At 41.7% G+C, this 19,754-nt stretch overlaps 1 protein-coding gene across 2 annotated transcripts in view; it reads right to left on the bottom strand.

Moving 5' to 3' along the window:
* The window catches only part of LOC135091602 (condensin-2 complex subunit D3-like), a 50,029-nt gene extending 30,946 nt beyond the window's left edge, over nucleotides 1-19,083 (bottom strand). Inside the window, exons 1-2 of one of the 2 annotated variants that reach the window (XM_063989356.1) lie at nucleotides 18,008-19,083; nucleotides 6,158-7,565 (exon numbers count right to left, since the gene is read on the bottom strand). In XM_063989356.1, the coding sequence (XP_063845426.1) occupies nucleotides 6,387-7,565; nucleotides 18,008-18,595 (1,767 nt within the window). In that variant the 5' untranslated portion in view covers nucleotides 18,596-19,083 and the 3' untranslated portion in view covers nucleotides 6,158-6,386. Of the gene's footprint in view, nucleotides 1-6,157; nucleotides 7,566-18,007 lie in introns of those variants that run through there. The other variant, XM_063989357.1, reaches the window with a different exon arrangement.
* Nucleotides 19,084-19,754: the final 671 nt, after the last annotated feature.

The raw sequence follows: 19,754 nt of genomic DNA, 5'->3' as shown, positions 1-19,754 counted from the left end.
ATGTGAATAATGAACACAAATAGAATTTGTTTTCAAAACCTATGCCCAATGTTTTTTTTGTTTTTTTTTATGTATAAAACTAGCTAATGAAAAACTGCAGGCATTACAGGGAGAAAGCCAATGACCTTCCCATCAGAAATCATTATTACAAATATATGAAAAACACTAATAACCATTGCATTCTGAAATTCCTGAGTGAGAAGTTATCCCAGAGACAGCCCAACTTAGCCAAACTAAACCTAAGCAGACCTAAATTTGGCTGGATGAGGACATTCTAAAGAGTGAGTACTCAGACTCCCAGTTGAAGTTTCCTTATGGCTGCACCACTGCTGATTAGCCAACAACATTCAATCCCCGAGTTAACCCTCCCTCTTTCATTCTCCCTTCCTCATGTCTCTACAGCTCTCCCAATGGGTATTCCCTTGAGTTTCTCTAAGGTCTTGAGTTATTACAGTATTTGAAATATATAAGATGGCCATCTTAAACATTCTCACTGCTGTAAATATTATATGGAACTACAGGGAATCCACAGGGCTATATAGCAGTAATAACATGGTATTTGCCTTCCTGTCATTTTAAGCACATTAGCTAAGAACAGGGTTGGAAAAAACCCAGATAAAAAAAAAAAAAAAAAAAAAAAAGGGTTCTTGAGGGTTTTATTTTTTTTGGGTGGGGTTATTATTTTTGGGGGATTTTATATTTTTTGTTTATTCAAATTTAAACCAGTTTAAATAAGCAATTAAAAAAACATTTAGAGTGAAACAAGAGGTTTGAAGTATTTTTTTTTTTCATGGAGGGAGGCAGAAAAAAAAAAGTGGTGGGGGGGCAGGGGCCCACAGAGGTGCCAGTCCCCAAAGTGTTAAAAGTAGTAGTAAAAAATTACAGGATAAGTGTCTTGAAACCTCCCTCTTGAAAGAGTTCAAGTCATAAGAAGGTGGAAATAAAAAAGTAGGCAGAGAGTTCCAGTTTACCAGAGAAAGGGATGAATGATTGAGAATAATAGTTAACTCTTGCATTAAAGAGGTGAACAGAATAGGAATGAGAGAAAGAAGAAAGTCTTGTGTAGTGATGCTGCGGGAGACATGCAGTTAGTAAGATCAGAAGAGCAGTTGGGATGAAAATAGTGGTAGAAGATAGCAAGAAATGCAACATTGCAGTGATGAGAGAGGATGAAGACAGTCAGTTAGAGGAGAGAAGTTAAGACAAAAAGCTTTTAATTCCACCCCATACATGTGAAGCATATTCCATACATGGACAAATAAAGCCCCTGTACAGAGTTAGCAGCTGGGGTAGGTAGGAGGGGGAATGTGAGAAAAACTGGGAGACAACTCAGAATGCCTAACTTCATAGAACCTATTTTAGCTGGAGATAAGATGTGAAGTTTCCAGTTTAGATTATGAGTAAAGAACAGACCAAGAATGTTCAGCGTAGAACAGGGGGACAGTTGAGTGCCACTGAAGAAGGGATAGTTGTCTGGAAGGTTGTGTCAAGTTGATAGATGGAGGAACTGAGTTTTGAGGCATTATACAATACTAAGTTTGCTCTGCCCCAATCAGAAATTTTAGAGAGATCAGAAATCAGGCATTCTGTGGCTTCCCTGCATGAACTTTTTACTTCCTGAAGGGAAAAGACATGGAAAATACAGGGTGGTACCATCAGTGTAGGAGTGGATAAGACAAGAAGTTTGGTTTAGATCATTGATGAATAATAGGAAGAGAGCAGGTGACAGGACAAAACTCTGAAGAACACCACTGTTAATAGACTTAGAAGAACAGTGACCATCTACCACAGCAGCAATAGAACGGTCAGAAAGGAAACTTGAGATGAAGTTACAGAGAAAAGGATAGAAGCTGTATGAGAGTAGTTTGGAAATCAAAGATTTGTGCCAAACTCTATCAAAAGCTTGTGATAAGTCTAAGGCAACAGCAAAAGTTTCACCAAAATCCCTAAAAGACTCAGTAAGGAAAGCCACAAGATGACCAGAAGAGCAGCCTTGACAGAACCCATACTGGTGATCAGATAGGTCATGAAATGATAGATGTTTAAGAATTTTCCTGTGGAGGATAGATTAAAACTCTAGAGGCAGAAAATTAAAGCAATAGGACAGTAGTTTGAAGGATTAAAATTATCCTTTTTTAGGAACAGGCTGAATGCAGGCAAACTTCCACCATGAAGGTAAGGTAGATGTTGATAGACAGAATTGAAAGAGTTTGACCAGGCAAGGTTTGACCAGGCACGGAGGCACAGTTTCTGAGAACAATAGAAGTGACCCCATCAGGTCCATAAGCATTCCGAGGGTTTAAGCCAGTGAGAGCATGGAAAACATCACTGCAAAGGATTTTAGTGGGTAGCATGAAGTAGTTAGAGGGAGGAGAGAGAGAAACAAGCCCTGAATCATCCAAGGTAAAATTCTTACCAAAGGTTTGAGCAGTGTTCAGCTTTAGAAATAGATGAGATGGCAGTGATGCCATTAGCTTGAAATAAAGGAGGGAAAGATGAAGAAGCAAAGTTACTGAAGACGTTTTTTAGCTAGGTGCCAGAATTTATGTGGGGGCTTGGATCTTGAAAGATTTTGGCACTCTATTAATGAAGATCAGACACTTGTTTAGGTCATGCTGATACAGCTTGGTCTGGTTGGACTAAAAGCCTGTGTTAACTTGTACTGTACAAGAGATGAATGGATCAGGCTTAACTACTTTTGCATTTTTTATGTCTATGTACATATACAGACCTTATTTATCAATATATAGAACTGAATTCTGATATGTTAAATAAGAAAAAAACATGCTTTTTTTTTTGTTTATTGAGGGTTTATTTTTTTTATTTATTTTTTTTTTTTTATGTAGGAAGGGCACTGGCCAAGGGCAACAAAAATCTAATAAAAAAATGCCCACTGAAATGCCAGTCCCATAAAAGGATCAAAGCAGTGGTCAAAAATTGATGGATAAGTGTCTTGAAACCTCCCTCTTGAAGGAATTCAAGTCATAGGAAGGTGGAAATACAGAAGCAGGCAGGGAGTTCCAGAGTTTACCAGAGAACGGGATGAATGATTGAGAATACTGGTTAACTCTTGCATTAGAGAGGTGGACAGAATAGGGGTGAGAGAAAGAAGAAAGTCTTGTGCAGCAAGGCCGCGGAAGGAGGGAAGGCATGCAGTTAGCAAGATCACAAGAGCAGTTAGCATGAAAATAGTGGTAGAAGACAGCTAGATATGCAACACTGCGGCGGTGAGAGAGAGGCTGAAGACAGTCAGTTAGAGGAGAGGAGTTGATGAGACGAAAAGCTTTTGATTCCACCCTGCCTAGAAGTGCAGTTTGAGTGGAACCCCCCCAGACATGTGAAGCATACTCCATACATGGACGGATAAGGCCCTTGTACAGAGTTAGCAGCTGGGGGGGTGAGAAAAACTGGCGGAGACGTCTCAGAACACCTAACTTCATAGAAACTGTTTTAGCTAGAGATGAGATGTGAAGTTTCCAGTTCAGATTATAAATAAAGGACAGACCGAGGATGTTCAGTGTAGAAGAGGGGGACAGTTGAGTGTCATTGAAGAAGAGGGGATAGTTGTCTGGAAGGTTGTGTCGAGTTGATAGATGGAGGAATTGAGTTTTTGAGGCATTGAACAATACCAAGTTTGCTCTGCCCCAATCAGAAATTTTAGAATGATCAGAAGTCAGGCATTCTGTGGCTTCCCTGCATGATATGTTTACCTCCTGAAGGGTTGGACGTCTATGAAAAGACGTGGAAAAGTGCAGGGTGGTATCATCAGCGTAGGAGTGGATAGGAAAAGAAGTTTGGTTTAGAAGATCATTAATGAATAATAAGAAGAGAGTGGGTGACAGGACAGAACCCTGAGGAACACCACTGTTAATAGATTTAGGAGAAGAACAGTGACCGTCTACCACAGCAGCAATAGAACGGTCAGAAAGGAAACTTGAGATGAAGTTACAGAGAGAAGGATAGAAACCGTAGGAGGGTAGTTTGGAAATCAAAGCTTTGTGCCAGACTCTATCAAAAGCTTTTGATATGTCCAAGGCAACAGCAAAAGTTTCACCAAAATCTCTAAAAGAGGATGACCAAGACTCAGTAAGGAAAGCCAGAAGATCGCCAGTAGAGCGGCCTTAACGGAACCCATACTGGCGATCAGATAGAGGGTTGTGAAGTGATAGATGTTTAAGAATCTTCCTGTTGAGGATAGATTCAAAAACTTTAGATAGGCAAGAAATTAAAGCAATAGGACGGTAGTTTGAGGGATTAGAACGGTCACCCTTTTTAGGAACAGGTTGAATGTAGGCAAACTTCCAGCAAGAAGGAAAGGCAGATGTTGACAGACAGAGCTGAAAGAGTTTGACTAGGCAAGGTGCAAGCACGGAGGCACAGTTTCGGAGAACAATAGGAGGGACCCCATCAGGTCCATAAGCCTTCCGAGGGTTAAGGCCAGGGAGGGCATGGAAAACATCATTGCGAATAATTTTAATAGGTGGCATGAAGTAGTCAGAGGGTGGAGGAGAGGGAGGAACAAGCCCAGAATCGTCCAAGGTAGTGTTTTTAGCAAAGGTTTGAGCAAAGAGTTCAGCTTTAGAAATAGATGTGATAGCAGTGGTGCCATCTGGTTGAAATAGAGGAGGGAAAGAAGAAGAAGCAAAGTTATTGGAGATATTTTTGGCTAGATGCCAGAAATCACGAGGGGAGTTAGATCTTGAAAGGTTTTGACATTTTCTGTTAATGAAGGAGTTTTTGGCTAGTTGGAGAACAGACTTGGCATGATTCCAGGCAGAAATATAAAGTGCATGAGATTCTGGTGATGGAAGGCTTAAGTACCTTTTGTGGGCTACCTCTCTATCATGTATAGCACGAGAACAAGCTGTGTTAAACCAAGGTTTAGAAGGTTTAGGACGAGAAAAAGAGTGAGGAATGTATGCCTCCATGCCAGACACTATCACCTCTGTTATGCGCTCAGCACACAAAGACGGGTCTCTGACACGGAAGCAGTAGTCATTCCAAGGAAAATCAGCAAAATACCTCCTCAGGTCCCCCCAACTAGTAGAGGCAAAACGCCAGAGGCACCTTCGCTTAGGGGGATCCTGAGGAGGGATTGGAGTGATAGGACAAGATAAAGATATGAGATTGTGATCGGAGGAGCCCAACGGAGAAGAAAGGGTGACAGCATAAGCAGAAGGATTAGAGATCAGGAAAAGGTCAAGAATGTTGGGCGTATCTCCAAGACGGTCAGGAATACGAGTAGGGTGTTGCACCAATTGCTCTAGGTCATGGAGGATAGCAAAGTTGTAGGCTAGTTCACCAGGATGGTCAGTGAAGGGAGAGGAAAGCCAAAGCTGGTGGTGAACATTGAAGTCTCCAAGAATGGAGATCTCTGCAAAAGGGAAGAGGGTCAGAATGTGCTCCACTTTGGAAGTTAAGTAGTCAAAAAATTTCTTATAGTCAGAGAGAGGATTTAGGTGAGAGGTATACAGCACAGATAAATTTAGTATGAGAGTGACTCTGTAGTCGTAGCCAGATGGTGGAGAACTCGGAAGATTCAAGAGCGTAGGCACAAGAGCAGGTTAAGTCATTGCGCACATAAACACAGCATCCAGCTTTGGATCGAAAATGAGGATAGAGAAAGTAGGAGGGAACAGAAAAGGGGCTCCTGTCAGTTGCCTCAGACACCTGAGTTTCGGTGAGGAAAAGAAGATGAGGTTTAGAAGAGGAGAGGTGGTGTTCTACAGATTGAAAATTAACAAAGTACACAAGACTTACCGTAAGTCAGTTGAAGTGTACTTCTAATTTTTCGAGGCAAATCACCTCTGCTGGTGCGGATATTTCACATGAGAGAGAGTGCGTCACGCGCTGCCGGCAGACTTTAAAGCAAGGACTCAACATCCACATGATGAACCAATTAGGAAATTAAGTAACCTGTAGATCTTAAGGTAGGGAGGGAGAGGAGGGCATGTGAAATCTCCGCACCAGCAGAGGTGATTTGCCTCGAAAAATTAGAAGTACACTTCAACTGACCTACGGTAAGTCTCGTGTACTTTGTTAATTTTACTTCGGCAAAATCACCTATCTGCTGGGCGGACATTTCCCATGAGGCTTTGAAGCTATGTGGATGACGAGGGAGGATGCAATAGTAGAGAGGAAAAGGAAATGCCCCACAAGAAATAGTACTATAACTATTATTCCATGGAAGGATCTTGTACATGAGACAATCATACAATTGGTGCATAAAATAAGGTACATTGCATCCAACTTAATCCAATCTACAAACAATGTTGAAATATGGTAACAGTTCACATCATAAGGTAAACCTAAGGTACTAAATACTAAATACTTAAAATATCCGTGTACTGCAACACTGGAGTGCAGCAACAAACCCAAATCATGTCTTATTCTAGCACTGCATCCTGAAAGAGGTCAGAAGCAGCCACAATGTTCTTATTATAATATTTTGCAAAGGTAGATTCCCTAGACCAGCCCGCCTTAGCCATAATGCATGCGACAGGGACAGCCGCCACTCCAGCTTTTGAAGCTGCTGCTGGCCGCACACTACCAGCGGAAAACTTTGAGATGTCTATGCCGGACATGCGGAGAATGGTCCTGACCCAACGGGCAATAGTGTCTTTGGAAACTGATTTGTGGGGTTTTATGAAGTTAATGAGGAGCCTGGCATCAGTGTGCATCTCATCCTGTCTAAGCTCTTTAGTCACATCAATGTACCTCAGGAGAGTGCTACAGACACATAATCGTGGATCCTTAGGGTAACGATGGAATGTGACCCTGTTGATATTAAAATTTGGTCTGGATTGTTTAAGAGTGCCCCCCAACTGTACTGAAATGGAGTGTTCATTAATGAGCATGTCTCTGATTAACAGTAGTTGTAAAGTTTGAATTCTGGCAGCTTGAGTTAAGGCCATCATCATAACCAATTTTAGCTTTAATTCTTTAAGGGTTAATGCTTGTAAGGGAAACATGGACCTTAGTTGCTCTAAGACAGGTTGGACGTCCCAAGTGTCAGTGTACCTGGGCTGAGGAGTTCTAAGATTGAAAACCCCTCTCATGAATCGGATGACCAAAGGGTGATTTCCTGCCCTGCATCCGTCCACCACAATGCCGAGAGAAGACAGGGCACCCCTCGCAGTGTTCACACACTCATAACCCACACCCCTGTCAAAGGTTTCCGTCAAAAAATTTACAATGTGACTTACAGTTGGAGAAGTGGGATCGACATTCCGTCTACCACAAAACAACGACCACCTCTGGACATGTGGGCGGTATTGCCTCTCAGTACCTGGTTTCCAGGAGGCAAGTATGATGTCCGCAGCAGCCGGCGAAACTCCTCGTTTCTGCAAGTTTTCCCTGACAGAAGGCATGCCATGAGCCTCGTGTGAGACATGATGGGGTGTGGATCTGTTGTGGACGGGTGTGTTAGAACATTCCTCCTGTTCGTTATCAAACGTGGGAAGTCTATTAGCAACTGGAGCAGCATGCCCATCCAAAACTGGGACGGCCACAGAGGAACCACCATCCAGCCTCGTGCTTGCTCCGCACGTAACTTCTGAAGGCACCTAGCAATTAATGAGAATGGGGAGAAAATGTAAGACAAATCAAAGTTTGACCAGTCCAAGGAAAAAGCATCAAAATATTTAGCCTCCGGATCTGGCAACCACGAACAGAATGTATTAACCTGTTTGTTAAGCCTTGAGGCAAATAAATCAATGGACGGTGTCCCAAAAACATTACACAAGGTAGTAAAAATGTGTGAGTCGAGTTTCCACTCATGTCTGTCATTAATCTTGCGAGAGGCTACATCAGCCAAGGTATTGTCCTTCCCCGGTATGTGCGAGCATGTAACCCATGAGTCATGTTCCAGACACCAATCCCAAATCTGGGTAGCAACATCATTACAGGACTTGGACTTTGTGCCTCCCATTTCATTGACATAGTTTATGGCAGTGGTATTATCACAAAAAACTCTAACATGTCTACCTTCCAGCTCATGTTCAAATGCTTGCAAAGAGAATAGAATGGCTTTCATCTCCAGGATGTTAATGTGAAGCTCCTTTTCATCCAGGGACCAAGTACCACTTGTAATCTGACACCCCAAATGACCCCCCCAACCAAGGCTGGAGGCATCAGTAAATAAATCGATGTCAGTACCTGGCCTAAAAATGTGTCTGTGGTGTCTGTCCACATTGTCTAACCACCAGGAAAGGTCTAGTTTCATGTCTGCAGTAATATTCAAAGGCCTGTCAAAATTACCATACTCCTGTTTCAAAGCGGCAATTTTTCCCCCCTCCAACTTCCTGTAGTGAAGTTTACCTAACTCCACTGCTGGGATCGCAGCCACCATGAGGCCAATCACCCTGGCCACCTCTCGAATGGGGGCAACATCTTTACACAAAAGTTCTGCACATCCTTGGCGAATTTTGATTAGTCTACGCTCAGGTAAAGAGGCAGTCATGAACTTGGTGTTAATAACATTGTCTAGGTATTCAATACATTGTGTGGGGGTGAGAACAGACTTCTCCATATTGATACAAAAGCCTAACCTCTGCAACAGAGAAATGGTGGCCTGAATCGCCTGAAGACATCCTGAGTAAGAGTTACTGCAAATTAATGTGTCATCTATAAAGCTGGTGATAGTGTATCCTTCCTGCCTTAAAGTAGCAAATACTGGCTTCATCAGTTTGGTGAAAAGCCGAGGTCCCTCAGAAATGCCATTAGGGAGGCAGGTGAATTGATAGATAACACCTTGCCATGTAAAACAAAAATCGTTGTTGCTCATCTGCAACCCTAACAGAATAATAAGCATGCCTGAGATCGACAGAAGCCAAAAAATCACCCTGGTTGATGAGCCTGATGGCCTGTTCAAAATTTTCCATTTTAAAATGTTTATATGGTATGTATTTGTTTAACCTCTCCAAGTTAAGAACCAGGCGAAATTCCCCGTTTTTCTTTTCTCGCAAAAAAATAGGAGAGATAACCTGCTGAGTTTGTTTGTGTGTGACTTTAATGACTTTAAGCTGTAAAAGTTTTTTGATCTCTCCAGAAATTATCCCCTGTTGCACAGTGTTGAACCTGTATTCCAAATCATTAAAAAATAAAGGATGAACACTATCGACATCAATATCAAGGTGGCAATGCTGAACAATATCCAAAATGACAGGGTCACTGGTAATTTTACGCCACTCATGCAGGAAAGAGTGTAGTCTGCCAGCTTCAAAACATGCACTTGCCTGTAAGTTTACTGGGGCTGCCTGCTGCGGCCGCCCCGGCCCTTGGAGTTTTTTGGCTCCACATCCTGACGAGTGGAAGGCAGTCGTGGGGCAGCCCTGGAGCCATACCTCTGTTGCCCGTAGGGTTGGAACCTGGCGTAATATCCCCTACTAGCAGGCTTGTTCCAATATCCACCAGGGCGTTTACCTGCGAACTTGCTAGTAAAGGCAGGCTTTTTCTGCGAGAACTTACTCCGCAGTTTCTCCGCTTCCTCAATTTGTCTGGCAGACTGGGACACATCGTCACCGAACAGAAAGCGAGTAATTGGCACCTTATCTGAACAAAGATGAGCATATTTATAGTTTATCTCGCGTTTCATGACAAAACGCCTGGCCAAATTGTTCCTGTGATTGGCATTGCCTAGCAATGCCAATGCACCATTTAGCATGCTCACCTCATTTGCCAACTTGGGGTTACCTTCCTGTTCAGCCAAATCATCCAGTGCCACTAAGGATTTGGTGATAATGGTTGAAGCCCGCAGGATGTCCTTATTTACCTCCTTCAAGCGGAAGTCTGTCTTCCTGGCATCCAGCTTCAGGGTCTCCAACACCTGTGGGTTGCATTCCACTGGCGCAAGAGCATGGCAGTTATTAGGCCTCTTGACAACATCGTCCTCACACATGGCCTTGTAGTCCTCCTCTCTCATACCATTATCAAAGAGAAAGTTTACCATCTCTGCCACTCTATTGTCAATGTCAGCAACCACCGTGTCAGAAGGACCAAAGGCCTTAGTGCCCTGAATTAAGGTGCTGTCAGCAGGGGCGGCAGGCATCGACACTGCCTCATCCTCACTCATCCTGGCCGAGAAACCAGAAAAAGTGGCAGAACAAGGAGGCGACAAACCCCAGCCCCCCAGAGTACTGTCCTCCACAGTCACCTGCGCCGACCCAGTAGGGGGTGGTAGTTGCCGTCTGTCTGCCTTCAAGGCCTCCACTTCACCCCGCAAATCAGCCAAGGCATCCAACACAACTGACCAAGGGGGAGGAGCAGGAGAAGTGCCGCGGGAACCACGTGCGTCAGCACTGTTACGTAATCTCACGCAACCATGCCTCCCACTCAAGCGACGAGATGAATGATCCCTGTGCCTGTCGTCGTCATCTTGAGGGCGAACAGTGGACCCAGGGAGAGGAGAAGGCCCACAGAAGGCACGTGGGGCAGGAGGGGAAGGGGATCGAGAGGCAGAGGACGCTACACCAGACTCCGACATGGCTGCCGCACTGCGATAAGGAGAACAAAGCCGTAAGCTTCCCACACAGTTCCATCGTCAGTGGAGACCGATATACCAATAATACAACTCGCCCCAAAAACGGGTAACGAAGTTGAAGGCACTGTACCTGCGTAACAAGTATCGTGGCCTTATCTGAAAGAAAACAGCAAAAACTTGGGAGTCCGTATGACCCAGAATGACCATGTCTGCCCGACGCGGCGATCAGCAAACAACTGCCGGCAGCGCGTGACGCACTCTCTCTCATGGGAAATGTCCGCCCAGCAGATAGGTGATTTTGCCGAAGTAAAATTAGATCTTAGACCGCGAATGTTGCAGAAGTTAATGAAGAAAAAGTTGAGGGGGGTGTCAAGACACTTAGGGTCGTCGACAGAAAGACAGTCCGACCTGGGGACATTTATGGTCCCCTCCCCAGATGGGGACTCCGAGGCTGGTGTAGGAGTCGCCATGATGATTTAAAAATTTTTGAGTGAAGGGTGTGTGTGTTATTAGGTGCTTGTAAGTTTGTGTGGAGGAAGAGAGTTGTCTTTAGAGGGCAGGCTGTGACTGCCCCCTTGTGTTGTGAGACACAAAGGGAAACGTTCAGTGAGGTCACAGGTGGGTTTAATGATAAGTTCACAGCACCCCCTGAACAGTGCTTTAGACCTCACTGGGAGTAATTATCGTTTCGGCAGGTGTCTACTGCCTCCTCCTTGGAGGAGGGGAGTAGACACCTGCCTTGTTTTTGGGTGGGTTTTTTTTTAATTCCAACCATGGCTGAGAAGTGCTGCACCCTTGAAATATTGAAACAGCATAAGAGTAATTAAATATAGAGAAAATTTCCATAAAAAAAAAAAACTTGCAAGAGATAGGTGAAACTGTGAAGATGTTTATCGTTGGAACATGCTTTTCATATTGATGCAAACTTTAATACGCCATAAAAAGTATGACTGTCATTAGGCATCTTCTTCAGTTCTTTGCAAGTGCCTCAGAAACAGGCATTTTCTGACACATTCCTTTCGCACAGGTCTCCTGGGAGTCTCAGAACCTTACAACTACTCCAAGCTACAAGCTCTTTAAGCTCCCTTGAGAATTGATGGCAGAAATGGGCAGGCAGCGGGGCAGAGCGAAAGACACAGCCACTAACAGGCAGCGATGCAAACATGTCAAGGGAAAAGCCGATGTGCTTGTATTGTTTTCAACAAAACCTCAAGCATAAAGAATTATCTGCATACCAATCAGTCATGAGTGAAAATCATTATTAAAACCGATTAGCATGAATTGTTTCACATGAAATGATTGGTAACATTTGCATACAATGAGCACAGAGCAGTCAAGCCTTCCAGCAGCGTATGGCATTCTGGCAGGGCAGGTGAAGGTGTTTGAATGGCCTTCCTGTCTTAAGCCACAACTTCCAACACATCATTGTTCTGGTACAATGCCATAATTCAGTGTGAGGTCATGACTGATACAATCAATTCACACTTAAGTACTCTGTAGAGTGGCTTGCATTTGCACAATCGATGAAGTAGGACAGGTCTGAAGAAGTACAGTAAAATCCCTCTCATCCAGCATTTGAGTATCCGGCAGCTTCAAGTATCCGGCACATTTTTCCCCGAGCCTTAAAATCAATAAAAAATCAATGTGTACTCATAAAATCGATTAAAATTCCCACGCAAGCCATACTTTGTCCCCTCGCCACCAGAGCGCACTGCTTCGCGCCACCCGTGGCCCACTGCACTGTGTTTACTCAGTGACTCAGTCCCGCGTGTGCACTGTTTATCGCCTGACGCCTTCATCATGCCTAAAGTTGTAGAAAAGAGGAAGTGTGTTGTGCTTACACCTAAGCAGAAGGTAGATATTTGTCGACGATTAGAGAGAGGTGAAAGCAGACAGCAACTAATGGCGGAATATGGTGTGGGCTCATCAACTATTTATGACATTAAATCCCAAACGAAAAAGTTGCGGGATTACATGAAAGCCACCGACACCCCAAAGGCAGTGGAAAATCGTCACACACTGCAGTATCATCGTGGTGAAATGATGGACAAAGTGTTATACGAGTGGTTCAGCTTGAAAAGATCAGGAGTCACAATTACAGGCCCAATGCTACAACTGTGTGTTGGTGAGTGTGAGGTGGCAGCGCGGGTGGCGACACGCGGCACGGCGATCAGCTGATCTTTGTTATGGTAAGATGCGTGAGTGTAGGGTGGTGATTGTGGACATAATTTCACTTCTATTCAAGTATCCGGCAATATTCAAATATCCAGCATGTCGGCAGTCCCATTGATGCCGGATAAGAGGGATTTTACTGTAATACATGGAATAGAATGTTGCCTTAACATAGCAGAACCTGAGAAGCGGGGCAAGGAACCTCACTCTCCCATCTGTGAATGATCTGTGACCTGGACAGCTGCTAGGCATGCTCCTTACGTCACAGTTTCCCCTTGCTCCATAATTGCTAATAATGGAAAATATTTTGTTATATTATAATACTTACAGTCTGCCTAGACATACTAGGATAAAAAGTAGGAAGACTATGATATGGAAAGCACCCAAAAAATGCAGACAGTGTGAAAATACCAGCAAAATGACACTGACATTTCATTCCATAATTGCCCTAAGTACAGTATAATGCAAAAAAGTTTTACTAGTCATATCTGGCCAACGTCAGGCATCATTTTAACTCAGAATGTCTTAACCAGGCTACGGCATATTACTATGTGTTCTTTAAGTGTAACAAGCATTAAACAAGAATAACTAATGTGTCTGCTTGTCTCTTTCCTTCGATCAGAAAAAAAAAAGCAAAGAATCAGCCCTATATGATTACTTTTATTCAACTGACAATATCACAAGATCTGGAAGACCAGCTATTCACTTCTAAATAGAATAAACTTCAAGAAGCAAGTGGTTAAGACTGCTGTAGTCTCTGTGAGGGGCAAATTGCCAATGAACTGTATGACACTTTTTCCTTGGGCAGCACACCAGGCAACTCCATTGATCTGTTCTTCAGTGGTCAAGTGAGCAGAGCACCAGAGCTATAAATCTAAACTCTTAGGAGAACTGAAGAAGATGCCTAATATTACATATGTAGTGGTAAATTATTTATTTTATTTTTTTTATTTATATACAGTAGAATCTCGATTCACAAACTTAATCTGTTTCAGGCCTTGGTTTACAAACCAAATTGTTCATGAACAAATGAAAACAAATTTTTCCATTCAAATTAATGCAAATACAATTCACTCATTTCAGCCTCTGAAATATGGTATTTATATATATATATATATATATATATATATATATATATATATATATATATATATATATATATATATATATATATATATATATATATATATATATATATATATATATATATATATATATATATATATATATATATATATATATATATATATATATATATATATATATATATATATATATATATATATATATATATATATATATATATATATATATTTTATTTTTTTTTTTTTTTTTTGCAATGAACATATAATGAAACTGAAATACATATCCTTAAATAGGGAAAAATAACACTAAATTAAATAAAACAGTATTGTAATTTATCTTTGTTGTTTATAGTTGCTAGCACAGGAAGATGGTGTGGGAGGATAGTAAAAGGAGGAAGCTACCGAATTTCAGGTAAAAGGCTGCTGCCTGCCTCCTCCTCTATGAGCTCCATACATTCTCTCCTTGTTAAAAGACTTATCAAAGAGAGAGAGAGAGAGAGAGAGAGAGAGAGAGAGAGAGAGAGAGAGAGAGAGAGAGAGAGAGAGAGAGAGAGAGAGAGAGAGAGAGAGAGAGAGAGAGAGAGAGAGAGAGAGAGAGAGAGAGAGAGAGAGAGAGAGAGAGAGAGAGAGAGAGAGAGAGAGCGTCACTTGGTAGTTGTCAAGGTCATTGGCTGACACAACTAAACTCCTCTCTCTCTTTTTTTCTGTTAATTTATCTTAGAGAGAGAGAGAGAGAGAGAGAGAGAGAGAGAGAGAGAGAGAGAGAGAGAGAGAGAGAGAGAGAGAGAGAGAGAATCATCACCAGTTGTCAAAGTCACTGGCTGACACACTACAACTCATCTCTCTCTCTCTCTCTCTCTGGATATAGTGATTCTTTATCTTTGGCAACCCACTCTCTCCATATGTTCATTACTGGTAATGTACTGTAATTTACGATAATTGAAAGAATAATCCAGGTCCTTTGGGCTAAAGACTGACCCAGTGGTGACATCTAATACTTTTCTCCATCTTAGATGGCATAGTGGGGACTAAAATCACACAAAAAAAAAGAAGGGAGAAAGAAAAAAATTAATGTCTGAACATAGCACTCTCATGAACAATGTTTATGCCAAGCACACTAACGCACAACTGAGCACAAGATTACACAAATTTTGGGAAATGTGTCTTCATACCCAAAAGCATGATTGGTGAACCAAGCTAAAATTTGTTCACAAAACTAGTTTGTGAACCAATTTCTTCATGATCTGGGGCATTCATGGACGAAGATTCTACTGTACTTTTCAGATCATACTACAGGAAATGATGATTTAATGAAGTAATTTGGAAATTTATTATGGACTGGGCAGCCCTGCCCCTCCCCAAAATTCACTAGTTCCAATTTTTTATGCTCACCTACACGAAAAGCAACTGCCAAAAGTGACTGTGGAACTGGATTATGGCTATAGTGACTGCTGGCTTGCTAATATATGAAAAAGGGTGACTGTGAAACCAGCGCATAGTCCTTTCCTCTCAATCCTGTGGTACACTTTGTCCATGAATGCCTAAAAGACTTCCTTCCCTTCCCCCCCCAAAAAAAAAAAAAAATCACATAACTGCCCTACTGAAAAATCTGATCTAAAAACCTCCTATATTTCTAGAATCTCCCTCTTCCTCTTGGATGGTATTTTCTGTTCTTTCCTTTATCCTCTTTATCAGCATTCTATCAAACACCTTTTCTACCATACTCAACAAACTGATGTCCCTGTAGCTTGAGCATTCCTGTCTATCCCTATTTCCTTTACATAAAGGAACTACACATGCATTTATTCAGTCTTCTGGCACCTTGCCAGCAATATAGCACAGATACCTTACCAACCACAATACAATGCTCTCCCTACCACACTTCATATATTCTACAGCACATCCAACCAATCCTGCAGCTTTCTCTTTTCTCATTTCCCTCACAGCCTCACACTTCCTCTCCCTTGATTGATATATATATATATATATATATATATATATATATATATATATATATATATATATATATATATATATATATATATACATACGAGTATATATATATATATATATATATATATATATATATATATATATATATATATATATATATATATTTTTTTTTTTTTAACTCTTCTAAACTACTGACTCTTATTTCATCTATCAACTGCAGTAGTCACTGCTCCATTCTCCTCTACATTTAACAATCCTTCAGAATATTCAATCCATCTTTTGTGAACTACATCTTTCTCACTCAGCAGTGTCCCATCACCTGTTTTCAGTCTCTTCATTCCCAGAAATTTCTTTTCTAGTCCTCTTTACTTCTTTCATAACATTTTCTTGTTCATCTGGAAGTTTTCTGTCAACTTACTACACAACCTCTCACCTGCCCTCATTTTTACATCCTGAACTACTTTCTTTGCTTGGTTCCTCAATATGTAAATAAAAATAAATAAATAAATAAAATTGAAAAAGACTACAAAAATAATGGATCAAGAGGCACTGTAAATTTGTTTAGCATTAAGCTACTGATAACTATATCACAGACTGGATGGTTAAAGGGATTACAACATCATAAAGGAGATACAAAAACTTGTTTTCAAGAGCTGCAGAAATTTCTGCCAGATTATTAGTAAATTTTTATTTATTTATTTATTTTTTTATGTAGGAGGGCCACTGGCCAATGGCAACAAAATCCAAAAAAAAAAAAAAAAAAAAGCCCACTGAGATGCCAGTCCCATAAAAGGGTCCAAAGCAGTAGTCAAAAATTGAAGGATAAGTGTCTTGAAACCTCCCTCTTGAAGGAATTCAAGTCATAGGAAGGTGGAAATACAAAAGCAAGCAGGGAGTTCCAGAGTTTACCAGAGAAAGGGATGAATGACTGAGAATATTGGTTAATTCTTGTATTAAAGAGGTGGACACAACAGGGGTGAAAGAAGGAAGTCTTGTGCAGCAAGGCCATGGGAGGAGGGGAGGCATGCAGTTAGCAAGATCAGAAGAGCAGTTAGCATGAAAATAGCAAAGACAGCTAGAGATGCAACATTGCAGCGATGAGAGAGAGGCTGAAGACAGTCACTTAGAGGAGAGGAGTTCATGAGACGAAAAGCTTTTCATTCCACCCTGTCTAGAAGAGCGGTATGAGTGGAACTCCTCCCGGACATGTGAAGCATACTCCATACATGGACGGATAAGACCCTCGTCAGAGTTAGCAGCTGGGGGGTGAGAAAAACTGGCGGAGACATCTCAGAACACCTAACTTCATGGAAGCTGTTTTAGCTGGAGATGAGATGTGAAGTTTCCAGTTCAGATTATGAGTAAAGGGCAGACTGAGGATGTTTAGTGTAGAAGAGGGGGACAGTTGATTGTCACTGAAGAAGAGGGGATAATTGTCTGGAAGGTTGATAGATGGAAGAATTGAGTTTTTGAGGCATTGAACAATACCAAATTTGCTCTGCCCCAATCAGAAATTTTAGAAAGATCAGAACTCAGGCATTCTGTGGCTTCCCTGTGTGAAATCTTTACTTCCTGAAGGGTTGGATGTCTATGAAAAGACGTGGAAAAGTGCAGGATGGTATCATCAGCATAGGAGTGGAAATTGCTGGAATGAGGCACAAAATAATATTTACTTTGTAACAAGATCAATGAGTTAACCTTACCTATTGACACAAAGACTGAAAGGAGGACAGTGGTCTCCCATCCAAGAGTATTTCAACAAGCACTGTTTGCTAGTATTGTAGACTCATGCATATATGTGCTCCCAGAACTTCTTAAAATGGTAACTTTCTCCAATGAAATTTCTTAATCACATTTGTTGTAATACTCACAGCTTTAGTTTTCTTTAATGATAAAAAAATTATGCACTTCCTGTAAATTCAGAATATTGTTTAAAAATATATTTGAATAGTGCATAATCACAGCATAAATGTCTTTAAAAGAAGTTTGTTTATAATGCAATGATTAGCACATGCAATGGTGCATGTGAATGTTTTTTCCAGATGGCCATCCTTCTTTATTGGTTAAATGATTTATGAGCATTAAAAAGAAATGTAATGAAAGTATACCAAATGTACATGATTTAAACACAAGAACTCAAAAGCCAAGAAAACAGAATCTAGGGCAATGGGAAGACACACCCAAGTGCTGATTTATATTCTCAGAACTTCAGTCTAGATCAAAATTTCTATGTATAGAAAACACATTCAGATAACTAAAATGGTAGCTTTTACCATTACATTTGAACCAGAGTAACATGGCAACCATGGAAACTCACCGCAAGATTTTGATGGGTGAGCATATCATTGTGGAGTTTCATGAGATTTTCTAGTACTTGAAGTGCTGACTTGCGCACAGTCACTTTGTCATCAAGAGCACGACGACGCAACATTGACACAACCAGTGATGCATTTGGAAATTTCAGTTCCTCCTCCTCAACCTCCTCATTCTCTTGAACTGGTGACTCAAGGTTAATGTTGTTACTAGTAATATGAGGTGTGGTAAACATAAGGGACTTATTATTGACAAATATTTGCTGCATTGCCAGCATAATAGTGCGGTTGGTGGACAGAGTGCACTCAGCAAGAAGTGTAAGTGCCTTGGAGCGCACAGAGGCAGCACTATCCCGGCAACGTGAAAATATTATACTCAACAAGAATTTGTGAGAGAGCAGTTTGCGGTCATGAGGTATCTCCACAGGATGGTCCACAGGCACTGCACAGAAACTATTTTCTCCTTCCACTTGTTCCTCATCTGAGTTCTCATTTTCCTGATATTCTGTATCAGTTGAAAGCCTTCTAGGTCGCACAACTTCCTCGAGGTTCTCTTGGGATCCTTCTGCACTTCGCTCCACCTCACCAAGCATTTTGGAAATGACCTGTAAAATATAACAAGATAATAGTGTTACGAAAATGCATGACTGAAAATTCTACATAACTCACTTCAAGAAAATGGAGAACAGACACAACTGCTTCTCTCCCTCCTCACATAGTTATGTTGACTCAGCTGGTCAGAGGCACTTATTTGGCCAGTGTATACAGTGTAATTACCATTACTCCCAGTGAGGTCTAAAACACTGTTCAGGGGGTGCTGTGAACTTATCATTAAACCCAGCTGTGACCTCACTGAATGTTTCCCTTTGTGTCTCACAACACAAGGGGGCAGTCACAGCCTGCCCTCTAAAGACAACTCTCTTCCTCCACACAAAACTACAAGCACCTAATAACACACACACCCTTCACTCAAAAATTTTAAAATCATCATGGCGACTCCCACACCAGACTCGGAGTCCCCATCTGGGGAGGGGACCATAAATGTCCCCAGGTCGGACTGCCTTTCTGTCGACAACCCTAAGTGTCTTGACACCCCCCTCAACTTTTTCTTCATTAACTTCTGCAACATTCGCGATCTAAGATCTAATTTTCAATCTGTAGAACACCACCTCTCCTCTTCTAAACCTCATCTTCTTTTCCTCACTGAAACTCAGGTGTCTGAGGCAACTGACAGTGCCTGCTCTCGTGCCCACGCTCTTGAATCTTCCGAGTTTTCCACCATCTGGCTACGACTACAGAGTCACTCTCATACTAAATTTATCTGTGCTGTATACCTCTCACCTAACTCCTCTGACTATAAGAAATTCTTTGACTACTTAACTTCCAAAGTGGAGCACATTCTGACCCTCTTTCCTTTTGCAGAGATCTCCATTCTTGGAGACTTCAATGTTCACCACCAGCTTTGGCTTTCCTCTCCCTTCACTGATCATCCTGGTGAACTAGCCTACAACTTTGCTATCCTCCATGACCTAGAGCAATTGGTGCAACACCCTACTCGTATTCTTGACCGTCTTGGAGATACGCCCAACATTCTTGACCTTTTCCTGACCTCTAATCCTTCTGCTTATGCTGTCACCCTTTCTTCTCCGTTGGGCTCCTCTGATCACAATCTCATATCTTTATCTTGTCCTATCACTCCAATCCCTCCTCAGGATCCCCCTAAGCGAAGGTGCCTCTGGCGTTTTGCCTCTG

Source organism: Scylla paramamosain, chromosome 38, assembly GCF_035594125.1.
Source record: "Scylla paramamosain isolate STU-SP2022 chromosome 38, ASM3559412v1, whole genome shotgun sequence".
NCBI lineage: Eukaryota > Metazoa > Arthropoda > Malacostraca > Decapoda > Portunidae > Scylla > Scylla paramamosain.
This window is presented reverse-complemented; position numbering and strand designations above follow the sequence as displayed.